Below are 17,298 nucleotides of genomic sequence, written 5' to 3'. Positions count from 1 at the left end.
CCCCATGGATTGGGCATCCGACTTGTGCTCTCAGTGATGATATCTCTTCACACAAGACAAGGGAACGCCTTTAGGTTCGGTTCTGGTTCACCCCAAAACCACCGCTGGCACCTGTCCGCCTTCCAAAGAACAGAAATCTGAGCGAGCACCAGCTTTCCCCCTTCTCCTTCCTATTCACTTCCTTTCCTTTGTGTTTTCCTCTTTGTCCTGTCAGTTCCTTGTGTAAAATTCCCCGTTTGTTGAATTCCCTCACAGTAGCCGCAATGACCGACACCTTAGCACCTCAGAGAAGTCTCTTTCCTTTCGGTCATTTTGACCAAAAGGCTCAACAGACTCGTGATTCTTTCCTCCCCTAGTGGGATATAGTTTTCAATCGGAGCAGGCTGAGGTTCAACAGATAGGATTTTCCCTTGAGGTTCGGAACAGAACAAATGGTGCATTGGTGGGAAGTGAGCTGGGGAGAAGAGAGGGGGACTGGTATATTTTCTTCTTGTTTCATGTTTGAACAAACTGAGACCACCTGGTGATGATTCAAGGTCCAAAAAGCCAAATTTGCAGACAACAGCAGCGGGTGTAAAAGCTCGTGGCTGCGAGTTGCCGATGAGAACCTAAGAGAGCTAATCTGAGGGTGCCATGTTTGTTCACTTGATGTTGTTGTATGGAATGTCTTTTCTTTGTTGTAGTTTGATAGCCACCTGGGCATTCAGCAAGGGTAGATAGATAAATGGGAACATGATTCTTGACTGGTCAGTCATTCTCGAGTAGATCACGCACAACTAGTCCAGTGAATCTCTTCAAAGCGCGAAAATTCTATTCCATCTCGACTGTTTTTCGTAGTCTCTACTCTACTCGTAAAGATCCTCCCACCCCGGCGGATTTCAGTGTGCCATCCATGGGTATTTCGTGGCCCGCCAGATTGCAAATCGTACATAAAAACAAAATCTACAGCACCCCATCTCTCTCGCAAGGGCGTGTCTCAAAAAATCCACCGCTCTGCTCCTATCTCTTCATCCCCTCCACCTAGCTATGGTAATGCCCTTGCAACTCTTCAGTTCTTCTTGCCCTTGCCCACAGGCTTGCTGTACATCCATATCGCGCAGAAGCCAACAAAGCCCGAGACCGTCGCGCCGATACCGGAGATCCATGGCCAGGCACCCGAAATGACGAAGCTGCGAGGCCACTCGTCGTGCGCAAAGTGGCGGACGCTGACGGTGTTCTTCTCCTCGACGTAGGTGAGGTAGGGGCGCTTGTAGTTGACCTTGAAGTTGAAAATTCCATGCTGGTCGGGAAGAGTAAAGGAAACGCCGTAGACGGCAGCATCGTCAGTGGTGCCTGTGAGAGCGAGGTTGAGGCGGTGGAAGGGGGAAAGCATGGAAAACTCGAGCTGGAGAACGTCGTCTTCAGGAAGGGTAAAGGGCACCCACTTATCCCAGCTGTACTCGGACAGGGAGATGGCATAAGACTGGATGATAATAAACGTCAGCCGAGATGCGATACGCTTCATCAGGACTTCATGTGCAAACTCACCACATCGTTCTTGATACGGTAGATTTCGGGGTTAAGCTCCTCGGTCTCCTGCAGCTTGTGCTCAATGCTGTTGACTCGCAGGACGCCAATCTCCTGGAACGTCCAGCCAGCCACTCGTCGGGCAAACTCCTTGTTATCAGCCTTGACGCTCTTGCCGCCGACCTTGGTGACCTTGGCATCGAGCCACTTGTCCTGCAGCATCTCAGCAGAGCCGAGAACAGTCACGCGAGCAGAGTTGCGCGCCTGCACCACCGACACAAGCGCCAGCTGCTGGCCCGCAGCGAACAGGTCATCAGCGTCAAGCACCTCGGCCTGCTCCTTGGGGTTATAAGTGTAAGCAGTGGCAGGAGCGCGAACAACCGGGGTGAGAAGAGCTCCAGAGCCAAGAACGTGGCCAACAGCGTGGGGGAAGGCCAAGACACCACCGGGGACCTCAAAGTAGGACTTTAGGCCAGGGCGAACGTTGGAGGGCGCATCGAGGACGAGGACGTCGTGGGATTCGGCAGCGGAGACGGTGTCGTAGTTGAAGTGGTCGACAACGGTGCCGGTGCGCTCAATGGGCAGGGAAATGTCGAGCTCGGACAGAAGAGAGACGAGCGAGGTGGATGTCGGGACGGTGGAGGACAGCGCAAGCAGGATGTTGCCCTGGGCGTTGACGAAGTCGACGAGACGGTTTGGGGTCAAGTTTGGACCGAGGCCTGCAAGCAATTGGATCAGCAAGCCATTGATGGTGTTGACTGCGCAAGCAGATATGGAATAGATATAGATATAGCAACATACCCTTGACCTTGGACGGCAGGAATAGCAAGTGGTCGTATTTCCTCTCGCCAAGATGGAACAGCGTCAGGCCCTCACTCCGCGGCGTCTCGTACGAAACATCAAAGCCTCGCGCTGTTGCAATCAGTCAGTTTTTCAGCTTCAATCTCCCAATGTCCAATCCAATCCAAGCTCCATCTCTAGCTCCAGCTCCCCAATCCAATTGATTACCCTCCCTCCAAAAGAAAGAAGCTCAAAACATACCTGTGAGATCCCCCAGAAACTGGCCATACGTATCCTTTTCGGCAACATCGTCCAGCACCACCAACAAGCGGCTCCCGCCCGTGCTAACCGCCGAAGCAGCCGCCGCAAACAGCGCCGCAGCCACGCTCAGAAGCGACCACATCTTATCAGCAGAATTGAACAAAAAAGAAATGTGGTTGACAAAGGACAATGTTTGAAAGAGGTGCGAATCCAAGAGCTTCCCACGCTACAGTAATACCACAAGTACAGACCACTTGGGGATACGTAGCCTCGTTCCCGCTGTGGGGCCCCAGACGACTCTTGGCAGTTCGTCACTTTACTGCAATTAGTTACAAAGGTACATCTGCTTAGGTAGCTTTTTTCTTCTCTCTTTTGCCGCGGTTAAGCCGAAGCAAGCAAAGCATCACGACTCTTTGAGCGTAAACCTCATGTCACCCAAATCCGACGATATCTGATATCTCGCACCTCCGAACCTCAGCAGCCCTCACACCCCCCCAAACTCGGTACGTAACGCCCTCTATTCTATCCTTCTCTCCTCAATCTCTACAGCGAGAATCACTCACTAGCTTAAGCCAATTGATCGCTAATTCCCCATCGCTCAGTCCATCATGTCTTCTCCCCTCTTCTGGTCGCAGCCCCTCAAGTACTGCGCCTGGGCAGCCCGCGAGCGTCCCGCCTACTTCTGGTCCGTCGTCGTCGGCGCCACCGGCCCGGCTCTCATGCCCATTGTTCCTCCGATCCGCCACATGCTCGGCGACGTCGACCCTGCGCCCGTCCCCGTCACCTATCCCGGTACGTTTACCCGCCAGTGAATCGGCACTTATGGAGGAGAATTGAAAGATGAGAGGGAGAGCACTTGTGGAGAGAGAAAAGAGAGAGAGAGAGAGAGAGAGAGAGAGTTTTTCAACTAACCTCCTGCTATACAGTTCCCGCCGGTCCTCGGAAACAAGTGACAGGCTACGACGACAAATAAACCCGCTTCACTCAATCCAAGACAAAAACGTCACTTTCCAAAAACCAACCAGGGAAATTCTGCATCGAGTCATAAAAGGGCCGGAATCGCAGACCTAAAGTCCCTGTATATACATACATACACACACAAACAACCACGGCGTTACTCAATCATGTAAAAACACACTCGGAGGAGGAGGAAGAAGGGCCAAAAAGAGCAGGGTCAGGAAACATTTACCAGACCTCTAAATTCAACAATTGATGCAAATTACATAAATCCGCTCTTCTTTCGTTTCTACTTTGATGCCTCCCATCCAAAAAGCTCTTCTTCACTTTCTCTCCCGCTACAGCATGCAATGTCCAACTTTTGAGCGCCCCTTTAAAAATCTAATTATTTCTCTCTCTCTTCTCCCCACTGGCCGTTGAAGCACCGCTACACCACACAAAAGGAAAATCAACTCCCATCCCCCTTTATCCTCTTCCCTCTAAGTATTTCACTTTCATCCAGATCGCGACACGGCGCGACGAATGTTTCTTACAGATGTTCGGCGAGGCATGCTCAGGCTCTACCTGTCTCTGCCAGCGAAATTCCACTCATACTGTATGCCCTCGTTAGCAAAAAGAAATCGTAGCCACTTGTGAATTGTAAAAGCTAAACTTACTACTCGCCCGTCATCGTCTCCAGTGTAGACACACATGGGCATCGGGCTAATGCAAGTAATGCCGGCCGCCGTGTTCTCTCCCTTGTCGCTCGTGTAATCAATATGGTCCAGCCGTCGCAGCCGCTCCAAGGTCCATTTCCCACCCACCACGCTCTTGCGCCATACATTGACGATGCCTCCGCGGTGCCCCGTGAAGATGAGGTAGTTCTCCAGCCACTCGTTGCCAGCGCCTTCGTAAAAGGCACAAGAGTGGACATAGTCCTCCGAGTCCGAGCAAACGTTTTGTTCTAGGATAAGGCCGCCGTTGAGAGTGTACAGGAGCACGTTAGGTCCCGAGCATAGCATGATATCGCCCGACACGTTGTGGATTTGCGCGCACTCTACGTGCCGCACAAGAGGTAGCTTGCGAATAAAAGACAGTTGGTTAAGATCCCACAGGAATGCCTGCCCATCCGACGAAGCCGTGACGAACGTGCTAAAGGCTTTGCCCACCGCAATGGCAGTCACCGGCGTCTTGTGGCCAAAGAGGCTCGATTTGGGAATCAACTCTACCGCTTTGCCCGGTGCCGTATGCAGAGCATGTACAGAAACGACGCAGTCTTCTCCTGCAGTAATAAGCGTCTTGGAGTCGGCAAAAGCCGCGCAAGAGATCTGGCCAATGTGAAGGTTCTCAAACAGACCGGCCGCCCTGCGGTTGTCGGCAAAGAAGAAGCGGATGCTGTTATCTGCATAACCCCACTCCAGATACTTGTCATATGGCGGGAGGTTGAGGCGGAATGGCGAGGCGCACAGCAGGCGGTCCAACTTTGGCGCATAGATGAGTGTTGAAACCCTCTCGTGGCTCTCCAGCAGCGGATTCGGCAAGCATACCAAGGAGAAGATGGCCGTGTCTAGCCTTTTAACAGACGACTTGAGCTGTTCTCGTGGCGGGTGAGGCTTTTGGAACACTTGGTGTGGCGTCTGGCCGAAATTGTGAATGACACCGGCCGAAATCGCCCTCTCGTTGACGTCCTTTATTTGATCAAGGTCGACCGAGCCAGCGTAGGAGAGGTTGTGGAAAACATTGAGATTCTCCACCGCCGCCTCGCCTCGCTGCTTGAAGCCAAATACCAAATCAATCCATTTGTGTAAGCTCTCACTCACGTACGGACTCTCCAGCGCCTCGCGATGCTTGGCAATGAAGATTTTAGGGTCGCCCTTGGCCCACGGAGGCAGCTCGACGTTATTAACCTGGACACCGTTGCTTTGCCGACGCCCAAAATCGTACCCGTTGATGTTTGTCAGAAATTCGGGGAGGCAAAAGAATTCGGGAATCAGTTCTCGGACATCAGTCTTGTTGTTACATGATGCCGAAGTCCAAGCGTCGCCAATCGATTGGAACAGTCGGTCTGCGTGGTCAAAGCTATCTCCTTGAACAAGAAGATAAGACTGCACAAAGGGCGGCAGTCTAATTAGATACGAGGAGACAATCATGGCAGACGAGTAATGGGTGCCGTAGTGGAATGGCGTCTGTCCAATTTCTTCAAGCGCACTATAAGTGTCAATGAAGCCTTGAATGCGGTTGACAGTCTGGGCACCCATGGGCTTTGACAAGTCTCGAAACACTTTCGGATCCTCCAGGTCGAGATCCTCGCTAGTATAATCGGCAAGAATCCACGGAAAGACTGGATACTGGGTCAAATCGTTAAAAGTTCGCCCAGCCATGGTGTTTACCACCATGAGATAGTGAAAGTTGGAAATTTCTCCCCTCTGCCACCGCTTCATGATGGAGGTCCACGGCGATGCGTTAAACAGGGTGCCGAGCCGAGATCCCAGACCTTGCGGAGAGTCCTCAAACCCCTTGAGCATATCAAACCTCCACGCATCTTCTGGATTGGGCAGCGCATGCGCCGCGCTGGTATGCGGTGCTTTACTCGACATCTTCGCAAATAAGCCGTCTCTAAGTCCAGTGCTAATGGTGGTAAGAAGGTAGCTTCGGCCGTCAGTGAAGAAGATTTCGATAGCAACGTCCCGGAAGAGGAACCGGCGTTTCGAGACGCTAATCACATCCTGCCACTTCCAATGTCTTGATTCTTGCTCTCGGCCGCCGGCGCTCTGCCGCTTTTCAAGCGTCTTGGCACCGGTCACGATTTGCGTAAACGGATCGCGCTCTTCTGGCGGTGCTTGCCACACGTTCACGATGTCGCCGTTGGCGCACTGGAACACATTGTCCATGATGTACAGTGCGTCCTTTCCTACTATCAAAAGGCCTTCACTGGCCTCGAGGCCCGTGACACGAGATATGTTGTACGCGGCCTGCACTTGATCGCCATGCTCCAAACGCCGCATGACCTTGCGGTTTTTGTCTTCAAAATTCTCGTCGCCTTCGTTTGGCTCGTTGGGGTCATCAACAAGCTCAAAATCATCCTCTGCCGTGAGCCCAGGCTCTGGATTATCGGAGACTGGTTCAGGCTCCATGGTAAGAGACGCTGAATCGTTATCATTGACGCCATCTAGAATAGCGCCGGAGCGCGTAGGTGGCCGGCTCCCTACGGCACCTGGGTCTCGCGAAACAGGGACGGCGCTCAATGTAGCTCCAGAAGTAGTAGTAGGAGTTGTAGCAGAAGAAGCACTGGTCGATGGCAGACTGCCTTTGGCCTTGGGCTGATATCTGTCCTCGCCAACTGGGTAGTCTGGGAGAAGACGCAGACGCATACGGTTTCGACCCTCTGTTCGATCCAGCTTCCACTTTGGCGCCGTGGATATGCTGAACACGGCCCCGGGCCGCTGCAGATCTCGCTCCATCTTTCTATAGCCTGCCGTGAGGAAAGCCAAATCATCTTGCTGGTCTTGCATGAGACGCTGATACTTGAAATACTCTGCGTTGTAGATGCTCTTCATCCATGCGCTATTACCGATTTCATGGTTGAGAAGGATTCTATCCGCTCCGACCACTTCTATGTTCCAAGTCTTTAGTTTGTCTTTGCGTTTTGTCAGGCGTGATTTCGCAGACTCAAAAGTGCGATGGTTCTCTGCGCTGACAAAATCTTCCCACGTCTTTGACATGCCGCCAAAAAAGAGCATGTCCAACGCCGGTCTATGCTTGTCCACCCAAAGTACAAATGACTCGTCGTCTATCTCTGTCAACTTTTCAAAATCACGAACAATCTGCCGCTGCTCAGGTGCAGAAGACGATCGAATCAAGGCAATTGATTCTTCAGGCTTTTGCACGAGAATGATGCGGAGAAAGTTGGCAGCAGCGCCGCGGATCGAGGCTTTATCGTCGATGAGTTTTGTATAAAGCTGATACCAGAACAGCTTCAGGTACTCGTCATCGGCCCCTAAGCAACCCAAAATGGACATCTGCCAGTAGGCAAGCTTGTTCATAAACTCCTTGGCCTCGGCCTCTGAGGTTTCCCGACTGTCCAAATCCGAGAGCTTGAGCAGAATAGTCCTCAAGAGACAGCTGCGTATTGTTGATATGGCTGGGCTGCACAGACGAACGCTCTTCAACCCCGCAATCTCGGGCCGCTGCAAAAATTCCAAGAGCATACCATTAAAGTCGATCATAGCTTCTGCTCCGTTTAGGAACCATCCTTCAAAGATTGCTTCGCAAAGATGGGTACAAAGACGGCCAAGATTCGTCAAAATCCTTGGCTCGCATATTCCCTCGCGTCTCGTCTGGATTACATGTGTTACCTCGGCAATCGCTCTCTTCAAGATGTACGATTCAAAGTATGCCTGATGCTCCTGGAAGCCAGGAGGCATTTTGGTGAAGAGACCGAATCCCGAAAACTCCTTGCGAACGAATATTTGATCCATGAAGACGTGCATTACCAAGTCAGTGATCCCATCCACAATGGCATCACCGGCGCTGCTGCCGCCAATAATCTTTTGCTGTTGAGGCAGAGGCTTTGTCACGGGGATGGCGAGCTTTGCCTCTGAAGCAGTTTTCTGGGCAGTCAGGAGAACGAATGATGACGCCCTTCTAAGAGGCGTTCCCTTTGGCGGCGTCGACTGTGGCGATGGCACGAGATCAATGTTGGTCGTTCTGACGATAGGTGCTGGCATAGAGCTACCGCCCATGGGTCGAATAATGACATCGCTGCCCTCAAAAGTCAGAGCAGAGTCTCGAGAGTTCAGTTCCACGTCAGGAGTGACAGCATCAGCGCTGACAATGACCGGGTACAAAGCCGCCAAAAGCAAACGAATCCACTCCGATGACAGAGCAAAGTCTCGGAATTCAGATGACCGCTCATGGAGATTTCGCAAAACTTGTATAGCATTTTTTAGGAAGCCGGCATGTGCCCCTACGCTTTCTCGAGAGAGTATTACTGCAAATTTGGTCAGAAAAGAGTGGTTGTCAAGGACACAAAGGAACAGACTTACACCTAGGTTCCACACCTCTGACAAGATCTGAGCTCGCCCTAGGCCTAGAGTCATAGGCAGAGGTGGGTCGAGATAATGCGTGAGATGGCGAGAGATTGGTTGCCGGAGAATCTGGGTCTTCTTGGTATTTCATCACATCCTTTAAGCCATGCTGCAGCATCGATGTGATGATAACCAGAGACTCAGGATAGACAACCTTGCGCTTGTCAAACTTTTCAGCTAGGGTGTGGAAGTCAGCCCTGCTATCAAAGTTGACATCAGCCACATCCTGCCCAAACAAGATGCAGAAGCAAATTGTCCATAGAGGGGGGACATCCCAGAATCTTTTCAGTCGACTTGCCATAATCGTAAACCCGCCAGATTTACCAGCAAACTTTGACGTATAGGCAGATCCATGGACAACAAGGAGGCGAGCTAGGATTTTGCACCCATGGACGACAGTTTCAGAGTCATCATCGGCAAGTAGATACAGCAGCCACTAATTGAAATCGAAATGTCAATAAAAAATCCTGAGCCACTGCATACTATTTGGGTAGAGGATAGCTTGTGCCTCACCTTATTCGTAACCGTCTTTGCAAACTTCTTGATATTGTTAAAGTTGCCTTTCTCGCACAGAATTCTAGAGTAGAGGCTAAGAACCTTGGTTCCAAGTTGCTTTTTCGATACGCTTCTTGTGCCATAGGACAGACCATTGCCGTCGCCTCCATCCGCTGCCCCCCGCTTGAAGGGGCCAGGGGTACTAGACCGTGAAGTGTTCAAAAACAGCCTCGGGGTTCGCGAGCCTGCCGAAGCGGGTAGGTGAAAGGCGTACGTAATGAAAAGTGACAGGGATCTCATGACTTCTTGGCTTAGATTCGATCTCACGAGCGCTTCGAAAGCACCCATGAATTGCGGCACGACTTCTTCAGAAATGGCCTCGCCTTTCATGGCATCTAGCAGCCGCTTTACAATTCCTGGAGCAAGCAACGGTTAGAACACACTGTTGATTCTGAGAAGAGGAGGCGGCCAAGCTACTCACTCATACGTATCAACCTCCTACTGTTGAAGTCATGATGTTTACTGTTAACGGCAAAGGTCACGAATTGTTTATAATAGAGCTCCTGAACGCGTGGCCCTGATTTGCGCCAAATATCCAGGTCGATCAGGAGGATGCGATAAGCTAAGGGGTTGATGATGAATGATTCAATGGGTTCAGCATGATTATATCCGACAAAGCCCAGTATCAGGCTAAGGATCCGGAATGCAAGGCTTTCTCGCTCCTCTTGGGAGGCTGAAAGCCGAGAGATTTGTGCGTTTTCGCCGGCAGCGCCAGAGCCATATCCGATCTTGAAACGCAAGAGCATGCCCAAGATGCTGTATCCATTATCTCTCTCCATTGCTTCACTATTTCTCCAATTCCGGCGGATGCAGTGGAACATGATCTCAATAGCATGAATGGTCTCTTCGACAGTTGTCGCCTTTTCCAGGAGCTTCAGGGCCAATGGGGTAAAACCGGCCAGACGCCAAAGGTTCTCGTCAAAGTAAGAGGGAACAGCCACAATCGGAGTCCCTCGGAAGGATGCAATGCCTTGTGGTCTAAACAACGCATCCGTGAGACTTGGAACAGCACAGTTTATGGCCAATGGAGATGCTTCTTTGCTTGACATGCGGAAAAGATTGCGCGTAGATGCGCGAGGAAGAGCGCGGAGAACACCTGTATCAATATATTGCACATTCTCAGGAAAGGTAGCAGACGGGAGAATACCAAGCAGGATTTTCGCTTCCGGTAATAGTGAGCTTGCCTTGTCACGCACCGCTCGGAGGATATCAGAGTTCTCGTCTTTACCAGAATGAACAATTTCATTCCGCAAGCCCAGCATGGCCGACGCCTCGTACGTCTGGAAGCCACCTAGGGTGTCCTGGAAGTTGCCTTGGTACCGTGGGCCAAGCGCATGATGAACTGCTATGTAATCATCACTAAGAACATCCTCGAATAAATAGGCAGATGCTAACGACCATCTCGAAAAGACGAGGCCCGAGCCGCTCTGGTTCGATAGATCGCGGGGTGTCCCAAGGAATGCCTGGACGGGGTTGTACTTGTTCTGATTGGAGTTGAACGAGGCAAATGTTTCCGTACTTCCGTTTGCAAGCGGAGGCACATGTGGGTAATTGCAGCGAATTTGTTCAGCAAACTCGCCATTGACGTAGAGAGACGCTTTGCTGGCCGACATTGTCTTTGGTCGGCGATGGACAACGGCAACGTGATACCACTTCTTTTCACGAAACGTTACCGACTTGAATCGCACGCTAGGCTTATTGGAGAAGACTGAAGTCTGGAGAATAAAGTTGTGGGTATCTCGTTCCAAATACATGAGCACGAAACAGGTTTGGGAGGAATCAAAGACGCCAAAGACAGTGGTATGCGCCGTTGGGTCGAAAGAGTCGACACGTATCCACGCCGCAAACGTGTATCCAGCCGTGGATTGAGGGGGGAATGGGCGGCCCAGGGTCGGGAGTTCCAGCGATGAATGGCCATGAAGCGAGAGGTCAAACTGAAAAAAGGGAGGGCCAGTGTATTTAGATGTCATTTCTAGGAAAAAGTTGGCCGCCTCGGGGCCCGGTGCTGATAGCAGGAACTGGACATCGGCAGGTTGGTTCACACCAAGGTGCATAAGCAATCGACACAAGTCCAGGACAGTCTCATGCTCAGCTCGCGTCAAGTTGGACTCGGGAGAAAAGGCAGCCTCGAGGAACTGAGAGAGAACGCCGGTGGAATGGATAGCGGCAAGGTTGTAAATCGAGACGGATGCTGCACTGAGGATTGTCTCTACAACAATGAGGGAAGACGGGCTTGGCGGCGAATTCTCTGACCTTGGAATGGCACGCCAGAAGCTCACGACAGCTCTGAGCAGCTCTGGATGACGTATTATCGTCTTTGGAGTAACCACCTCGCGCACACTCGGGCCAATATTCCCAACAGAGCGTGCAAGCACGAGATCCCATTGCTCATCGGCTGCATCCTCGGCGTCGTTTTCAGGGGTGTCGCCCCCGCTGGTCTCGGTTTCGACATCTGCACGCAGGGCCTTTGCGGTAGACTGGCAGAGCAGGTCCAAAGCTTCATCGTCCAGCGAGAAAGCCAGCAGCTTGCCAAAAACATGACAGCTAACCCAAGCGTCGGGTTCCGCTCCTCCCAGGCCGATGCTTGCAATAATCTGTTCGAGAGCCTCCCATCCGCCCCCTGCGACTCGATATCGGAAGAACCTCTTGTTCCCAGAGTGGTCTCGAAAAGCGGCTGACAGGACACTTAGGAACGCACCGAGCAGCTTGAATAATGACATCATCTCAGCCTGGTTCCGCTTCCGCGGGTCATGGTAGCCCGCAAAGCTGCGGAGGACATCGAGGATGCATTCAAAGCCGCCGGCATGTCGAAAGGCATCTTGGTTTGAAGCTGTAGGAGTGGAAGCTATCAACTGGGCCACGTTTCGCAGGCCCTTGACAAGCTTGGGGATTTCGGGGTAGCCATCGTCGTTTCGAGAGGTCTGTTGGTGGCCAAGATCATCGAGCAGCGTCTGCAAGACTTGTATGTATTTCGGGTTCGGGCTCGCCGTAGCTGACGCCGAGGTCGACGATCGATATCGCGTGGGAAGAGTCGCCATGGTCCCGTGTCGGCCAATTTCTCATGCCAATACCTATTAGGTTGCCCTCCAGGGCCCGTCAAGGGTCCAGGCCGCCAACTATCCGCAACAGCATTGAAGGGCAAGATGAACAGGCAGCTCGGAGCTCTGGCGCGGGGCGCATGAAGCTCTTGGGCGGGCGGTCAGCTGGCCGATGGAAAGGCTGCGGCCCTGCGAGAGAAGCCCTACAGAGATGCAAACGATATAAGGGCAAGGCAGCGTCCGAATCGGTGTTTCCAATGCGTGAAGCCAGTATCCGGCGTGGTTGGGCGGCTTTGCTGCGATTATCTCGACACTTGTTGCCCAGCTCTGGATGTTGCAGCCTGCCAGCCAATCCGCCGTCAGCCTTGAACGTGGCTGAGATTCGGCATTGCGGCTAGTGGACACAGTAGTAGCCCCGCCGCGAGCCACTAAACGGCTCCTTCAGGCCTTCAGGAGCTGCACTGCAGGCTTCAGTGCTTATCGCGCAGTGGCTGGTGGATAAGGGACCCGTAAATGATTCGATAGCATCAAGTTTAGGGAGTCCTACATGCATGCAGAGGTACAGTAGTATGGATCCCATATGTACAGGCAACGGCAACGGCATCGCTGCAGTTATGGATTGTTTGCTGGAGGAGGGAGATGGCTTGATGATGATAACAGATCCAATCTGAACGTTGGGCATTGGGGTTGGTTATCGATGCAGCTCCGGATGTTCCCTACAGATACCAGCAGATACCAGCAGACGTTGCCATGATGACTCCCGTTCCTCTATGCAGCTTAGGCATTTCCATGTTGTGCATGCATGTATAAACGCCCGCAAGGAAAAGGAGCCATTGTAACGAACGCAGTGCTCAGCTCAGACCCGAGTCGCACGTGCACAATATTCATGTCCTAGGAGCAATGCTGGCAGAGTGAGCGGCCGATCGCGGCCATGGATACGGGCCAGAATCAGGAGAAGCGTTGAGATGGAAAGGGGCTTTGGACTCGGGGGCATTTATGCTGATGAAGCGCTGGACAAAGCGCCGAGTACGAAGACAAACAGCTTCAAATCCATTGAGATTATTATTCCAGGTTAGTACGGAGCGGTACGGAAGTAGTCGAGTCGTACTACTCGTATGTACGAGTTACTAGCACGGGACGCGGGAAGCATCCATTCGCTCAGCCGCTTGTTAGCATTGGCCAGCACTTGTAGCCGCGCTGAAACGGCCAAGGTCTGCTTCTCGACACTCCCTGTGTCACATCAATCCAATACTTGCTCATCAAATGCCTGTCCCCGTCACGACCGTCGTACTCGTACCGTGCCTTGAATATTTCATTATTTGATGGATAGGTACCCGGCAATAAGCCCAAGCTGTCGTGATACCTGCTTGTACCCGGTACCTGACGATAGGGTAATCTTGAGGTCATCTAGGCCGATAAGCACGCAAGTCATGGTCACGTCAATGCACCGCCTGCCTAATTCTGAAAACGGCCATGTTCCGCTACCGAGTGGCTGGCATTTGCGTCCCTGATTCTTTACATCCAAACGTCATTATTCATGTTCAACATAGCGAACATTGCTGAGATTCAAATACAGCATAAACACTCAATACAAAGACAGAAGTGGCTTCTGGTACAATAGACAGACGTTGGGAACAAGGCGTTATGCATAGCACCGTTCTGTTTTAGCTTACGACGCCCATGTTCGAAGCACTGTGCAACTGTCTGGATGGGATGGATCTGATCTTGAAAGGGAGGCGAATCTTAGTACCTATCAGCAGTGACTCCCTCCCTACTCCGTATTGTACTGAGTAATACAGCGCATCTCATGCACAGCGGGCTCTAGCCAGATGCAGCCGCGGCTAGAAGTAAATAACGTTGATCAGCACGGCGTCACTGGACCAGCGTTGGCAAATACCTCCCTGGCCGCCGTCACGAGTCCCTCCAACCCTCCCCAAATTGGCATGAGGAATATTGGCTGAGAGACTCGTGATCAAGAGGCACGAGCCGGGCCAGTTTGACGCAGCGGATCAACGGGTGCAGTGGCGACCAATCGGAGCCACAATTATCCCCGCATTTTAGGACGGGGAATGGGCCCAGATGCGCACCGCTGTGGCCTGGAAATGCAGGGCTTATCGTCTTGTTGAGCTGGGGGAGCAAGGAGGCAGATTGGCAGAAAGAGGCTGGCAGGCTGGGGGAGGCTGTGAAGCTGCTTGCGCTGGCGATGGTACATACGGAGAAACGGTAGATACGGAGAGTCATGGATGGGCACATGGACATCAGCTGCCGAAGGGGAGCCCCTGAATGGATGCCAATCGATCCCTGGGCCGTCCGCCATCGTTTGCGTATCGTTTGCGTCTTCTCCCAGAAGCTCTTCTTTGCGAACAGTGTGTACGAGTACACGCAGGTACCAGCACACGACACTCGCCCGTACAGTGCCAGCCCGGGATTTCCGTCTCAGGGGACCGGTGGCGCCCATGTACCTGGCACGAGCTCCTTGCCTTACGTGATGCGGCCTCCATCCACTGCTCTGCAAGGAACCAAAGGGCATCAAGGGACTCGCTGGCTGGCCTGGGGCATAAAGACGGAGAGACACCAAGACAGGCGGTGATGCGCTGTTCACATTCGTAGATTCGCATCGCATCGGCATCGCATCCCTTCAGAACGGTCACGAAGCAGCATCATCAGCGGCCATTGTCTGGCACCCCGGGCGTTCAATACTACCAGGTACATACTCGTAAGTCGTGACGGAACAATGACTCTTCCGAAATGAGCGCTGTAATGGTTCCATGTTGGCCTGTACCAAATGTACCAAAACCTTGGAATAACTCTGGCGTCGTGCCTGTAGCTGATACTTTTCGACCGGGGTCAAGCCACACTGTAAGCCCATGTACCTCTTCTCCCTCGACCAAGGGCGCCAAGTACCACCGCAGCCAAAGAACAGCGCAGAGGTACCGGCCCGTTCAAGGCTGAGTACCTACGCGGTTCAGCGTTGCGTTATCGCATCGCCCCGGGAACGACGGGCTAAACCTAGTTGGGCGGACCCCCAAGACCCCGGCCACAGCGATGCGTCACCGCGGCTCACTGTTCACGCCCGCTGAGGCAGCACTGGAGCCTCGTGCCGCCGCCCTTATCTACCGCGCCATCGCTCGTCTTCTCGTTCATCTTCTTTCTCTTCCTTCCATCATCTCTCTCCCCCTTCCATCTCCATCTTCATCTTCCCGTCTTTCATCGTCGCGTCCCGTGCAGGAGGAAGCAGGAGTTTGTCTGTCTGTCCGCTGCCTTTTCAGTGCTTTCAGTGTAGTTTGTCGCAGGTTGACACTCTTCCGTTTTTCATCACAAATCCCCATCACAATCGTCACGATGCGAACCGCTGTCGCTCTCTCTGTGGCCGCTGTTGCCCAGGCCAGCACTTTCCAGATTGGCACCATCCACGAGAACTCTGCCCCCGTTCTCAGCACCGTGGAGGCCAATGCCATTCCCGATGCCTACATCATCAAGTTCAAGGACCACGTTGGTGAGGCTCAGGCCGAGAAGCACCACGACTGGCTCCAGAGCGTCCACAGCTCCGGCGAGCAGGAGCGCCTTGAGCTCCGCAAGCGAAGCAGCATCTTCGGCTCAGACGACGTCTTTGACGGCCTGAAGCACACCTTCAAGATGGACGGCTTCAAGGGCTATGCTGGTCACTTCCACGAGTCCACCATCGAGCAGGTCCGGAATCACCCGGATGTAAGTTTCACAGTGCCCTTTTAGTTCCAGCCATGAATCATGAGCAAAAGCTAATTCTACTACCTTGCAGGTCGAGTACATCGAGCGCGACAGCATTGTCCACACTATGCTTCCCCTCGAGTCCAAGGACAACATCATTATTGAGGATTCTTGCACTCCCGAGACTGAGAAGCAGGCTCCTTGGGGTCTTGCTCGTATCTCTCACCGAGATACCCTCAACTTCGGCTCCTTCAACAAGTACCTCTACACCGCTGAGGGTGGTGAGGGTGTCGATGCCTACATCATTGACACTGGTACCAACATTGAGCACGTCGACTTCGAGGGTCGTGCCAAGTGGGGAAAGACCATCCCCGCCGGCGACGAGGACGAGGATGGCAATGGCCACGGCACTCACTGCTCTGGTACCGTTGCTGGTAAGAAGTACGGTGTGGCCAAGAAGGCCCACGTCTACGCCGTCAAGGTGCTCCGATCCAACGGATCCGGCACCATGTCCGACGTCGTCAAGGGCGTCGAGTTCGCTGCCCTCTCTCACCAGGAGGCCGTGAAGCAGGCCAAGGACGGCAAGCGAAAGGGCTTCAAGGGCTCCGTCGCCAACATGTCTCTTGGTGGTGGCAAGACCTCTGCTCTTGACGCTGCTGTCAACGCCGCCGTTAAGGCTGGTATCCACTTCGCCGTCGCTGCCGGTAACGACAACGCCGATGCTTGCAACTACTCCCCGGCTGCCGCCTCTGAGCCTGTTACCGTCGGCGCTTCTGCCCTCGATGACAGCCGTGCCTACTTCTCCAACTACGGAAAGTGCACTGACATCTTCGCCCCCGGCTTGAGCATCCAGTCCACCTGGATCGGCTCCAAGTACGCCGTCAACACCATTTCTGGTACCTCCATGGCCTCTCCTCACATTGCTGGTCTCCTGGCCTACTACCTATCTCTCCAGCCCGCTACCGACTCTGAGTTCGCTGTTGCCCCCATGAGCCCCAACAAGCTCAAGAAGGACATCATCTCCGTCGCCACCGTCGGCACTCTCTCTGACATCCCCTCTGACACCCCCAACCTGCTCGCCTGGAACGGTGCTGGCTGCAGCAACTACAGCCAGATCATCGAGGCCGGCAGCTACACTGCCAAGCCCAAGGCCAACAAGGCTAAGCTCCCCGCCACCATTGAGGAGCTCGAGGAGGCCATCGAGGGTGACTTTGAGGTTGTCTCTGGCAAGATTGTCAAGGGCGCCAAGACCTTTGGCTCCAAGGCCGAGAAGTTCGCCAAGAAGATCCACGACCTTGTCGAGGAGGAGATTGAGGAGTTCATCTCTGAGCTTTCTGAGTAAGAATCTCGAAGCACATATATTATTATTTCCTTATTTTGTTGTAATGGCCATAACGTGCCGATGAGATTATCAAGTACGAGGGTTCATGGATCGGTACTAGGAGAGA

General features: G+C 52.9%; 4 protein-coding genes across 4 annotated transcripts; 2 read left to right on the top strand and 2 right to left on the bottom strand.

The window, feature by feature from the left end:
• Positions 1-1,048: 1,048 nt before the first annotated feature.
• On the bottom strand, positions 1,049-2,689 carry T069G_06479 (oligosaccharyltransferase 48 kDa subunit beta domain-containing protein; the record flags this gene model as incomplete). Its single annotated transcript, XM_056173689.1, has 5 exons — positions 1,049-1,462; positions 1,528-1,698; positions 1,753-2,225; positions 2,308-2,418; positions 2,548-2,689. 5 exons carry the CDS (start codon positions 2,687-2,689, stop codon positions 1,049-1,051), a joined length of 1,311 nt encoding a protein of 436 aa, XP_056027268.1.
• Positions 2,690-3,155: 466 nt separating this feature from the next.
• T069G_06478 (uncharacterized protein) lies at positions 3,156-3,520 on the top strand (the record flags this gene model as incomplete). Its single annotated transcript, XM_056173688.1, has 2 exons — positions 3,156-3,339; positions 3,474-3,520. 2 exons carry the CDS (start codon positions 3,156-3,158, stop codon positions 3,518-3,520), a joined length of 231 nt encoding a protein of 76 aa, XP_056027267.1.
• A 544-nt stretch (positions 3,521-4,064) lies between these two features.
• T069G_06477 (beige/BEACH domain-containing protein) lies at positions 4,065-12,163 on the bottom strand (the record flags this gene model as incomplete). Its single annotated transcript, XM_056173687.1, has 10 exons — positions 4,065-4,097; positions 4,161-6,356; positions 6,420-6,652; positions 6,698-8,473; positions 8,529-9,006; positions 9,084-9,481; positions 9,547-9,798; positions 9,862-10,609; positions 10,667-11,421; positions 11,467-12,163. The coding sequence occupies 10 exons, from the start codon at positions 12,161-12,163 to the stop codon at positions 4,065-4,067; spliced, it is 7,566 nt and encodes a 2,521-aa protein (XP_056027266.1).
• Positions 12,164-15,505: 3,342 nt separating this feature from the next.
• Positions 15,506-17,192, top strand: T069G_06476 (subtilase family domain-containing protein; the record flags this gene model as incomplete). Its single annotated transcript, XM_056173686.1, has 2 exons — positions 15,506-15,871; positions 15,942-17,192. 2 exons carry the CDS (start codon positions 15,506-15,508, stop codon positions 17,190-17,192), a joined length of 1,617 nt encoding a protein of 538 aa, XP_056027265.1.
• Positions 17,193-17,298: the final 106 nt, after the last annotated feature.

This window comes from Trichoderma breve, chromosome 4 (assembly GCF_028502605.1).
Source record: "Trichoderma breve strain T069 chromosome 4, whole genome shotgun sequence".
NCBI lineage: Eukaryota > Fungi > Ascomycota > Sordariomycetes > Hypocreales > Hypocreaceae > Trichoderma > Trichoderma breve.
This window is presented reverse-complemented; position numbering and strand designations above follow the sequence as displayed.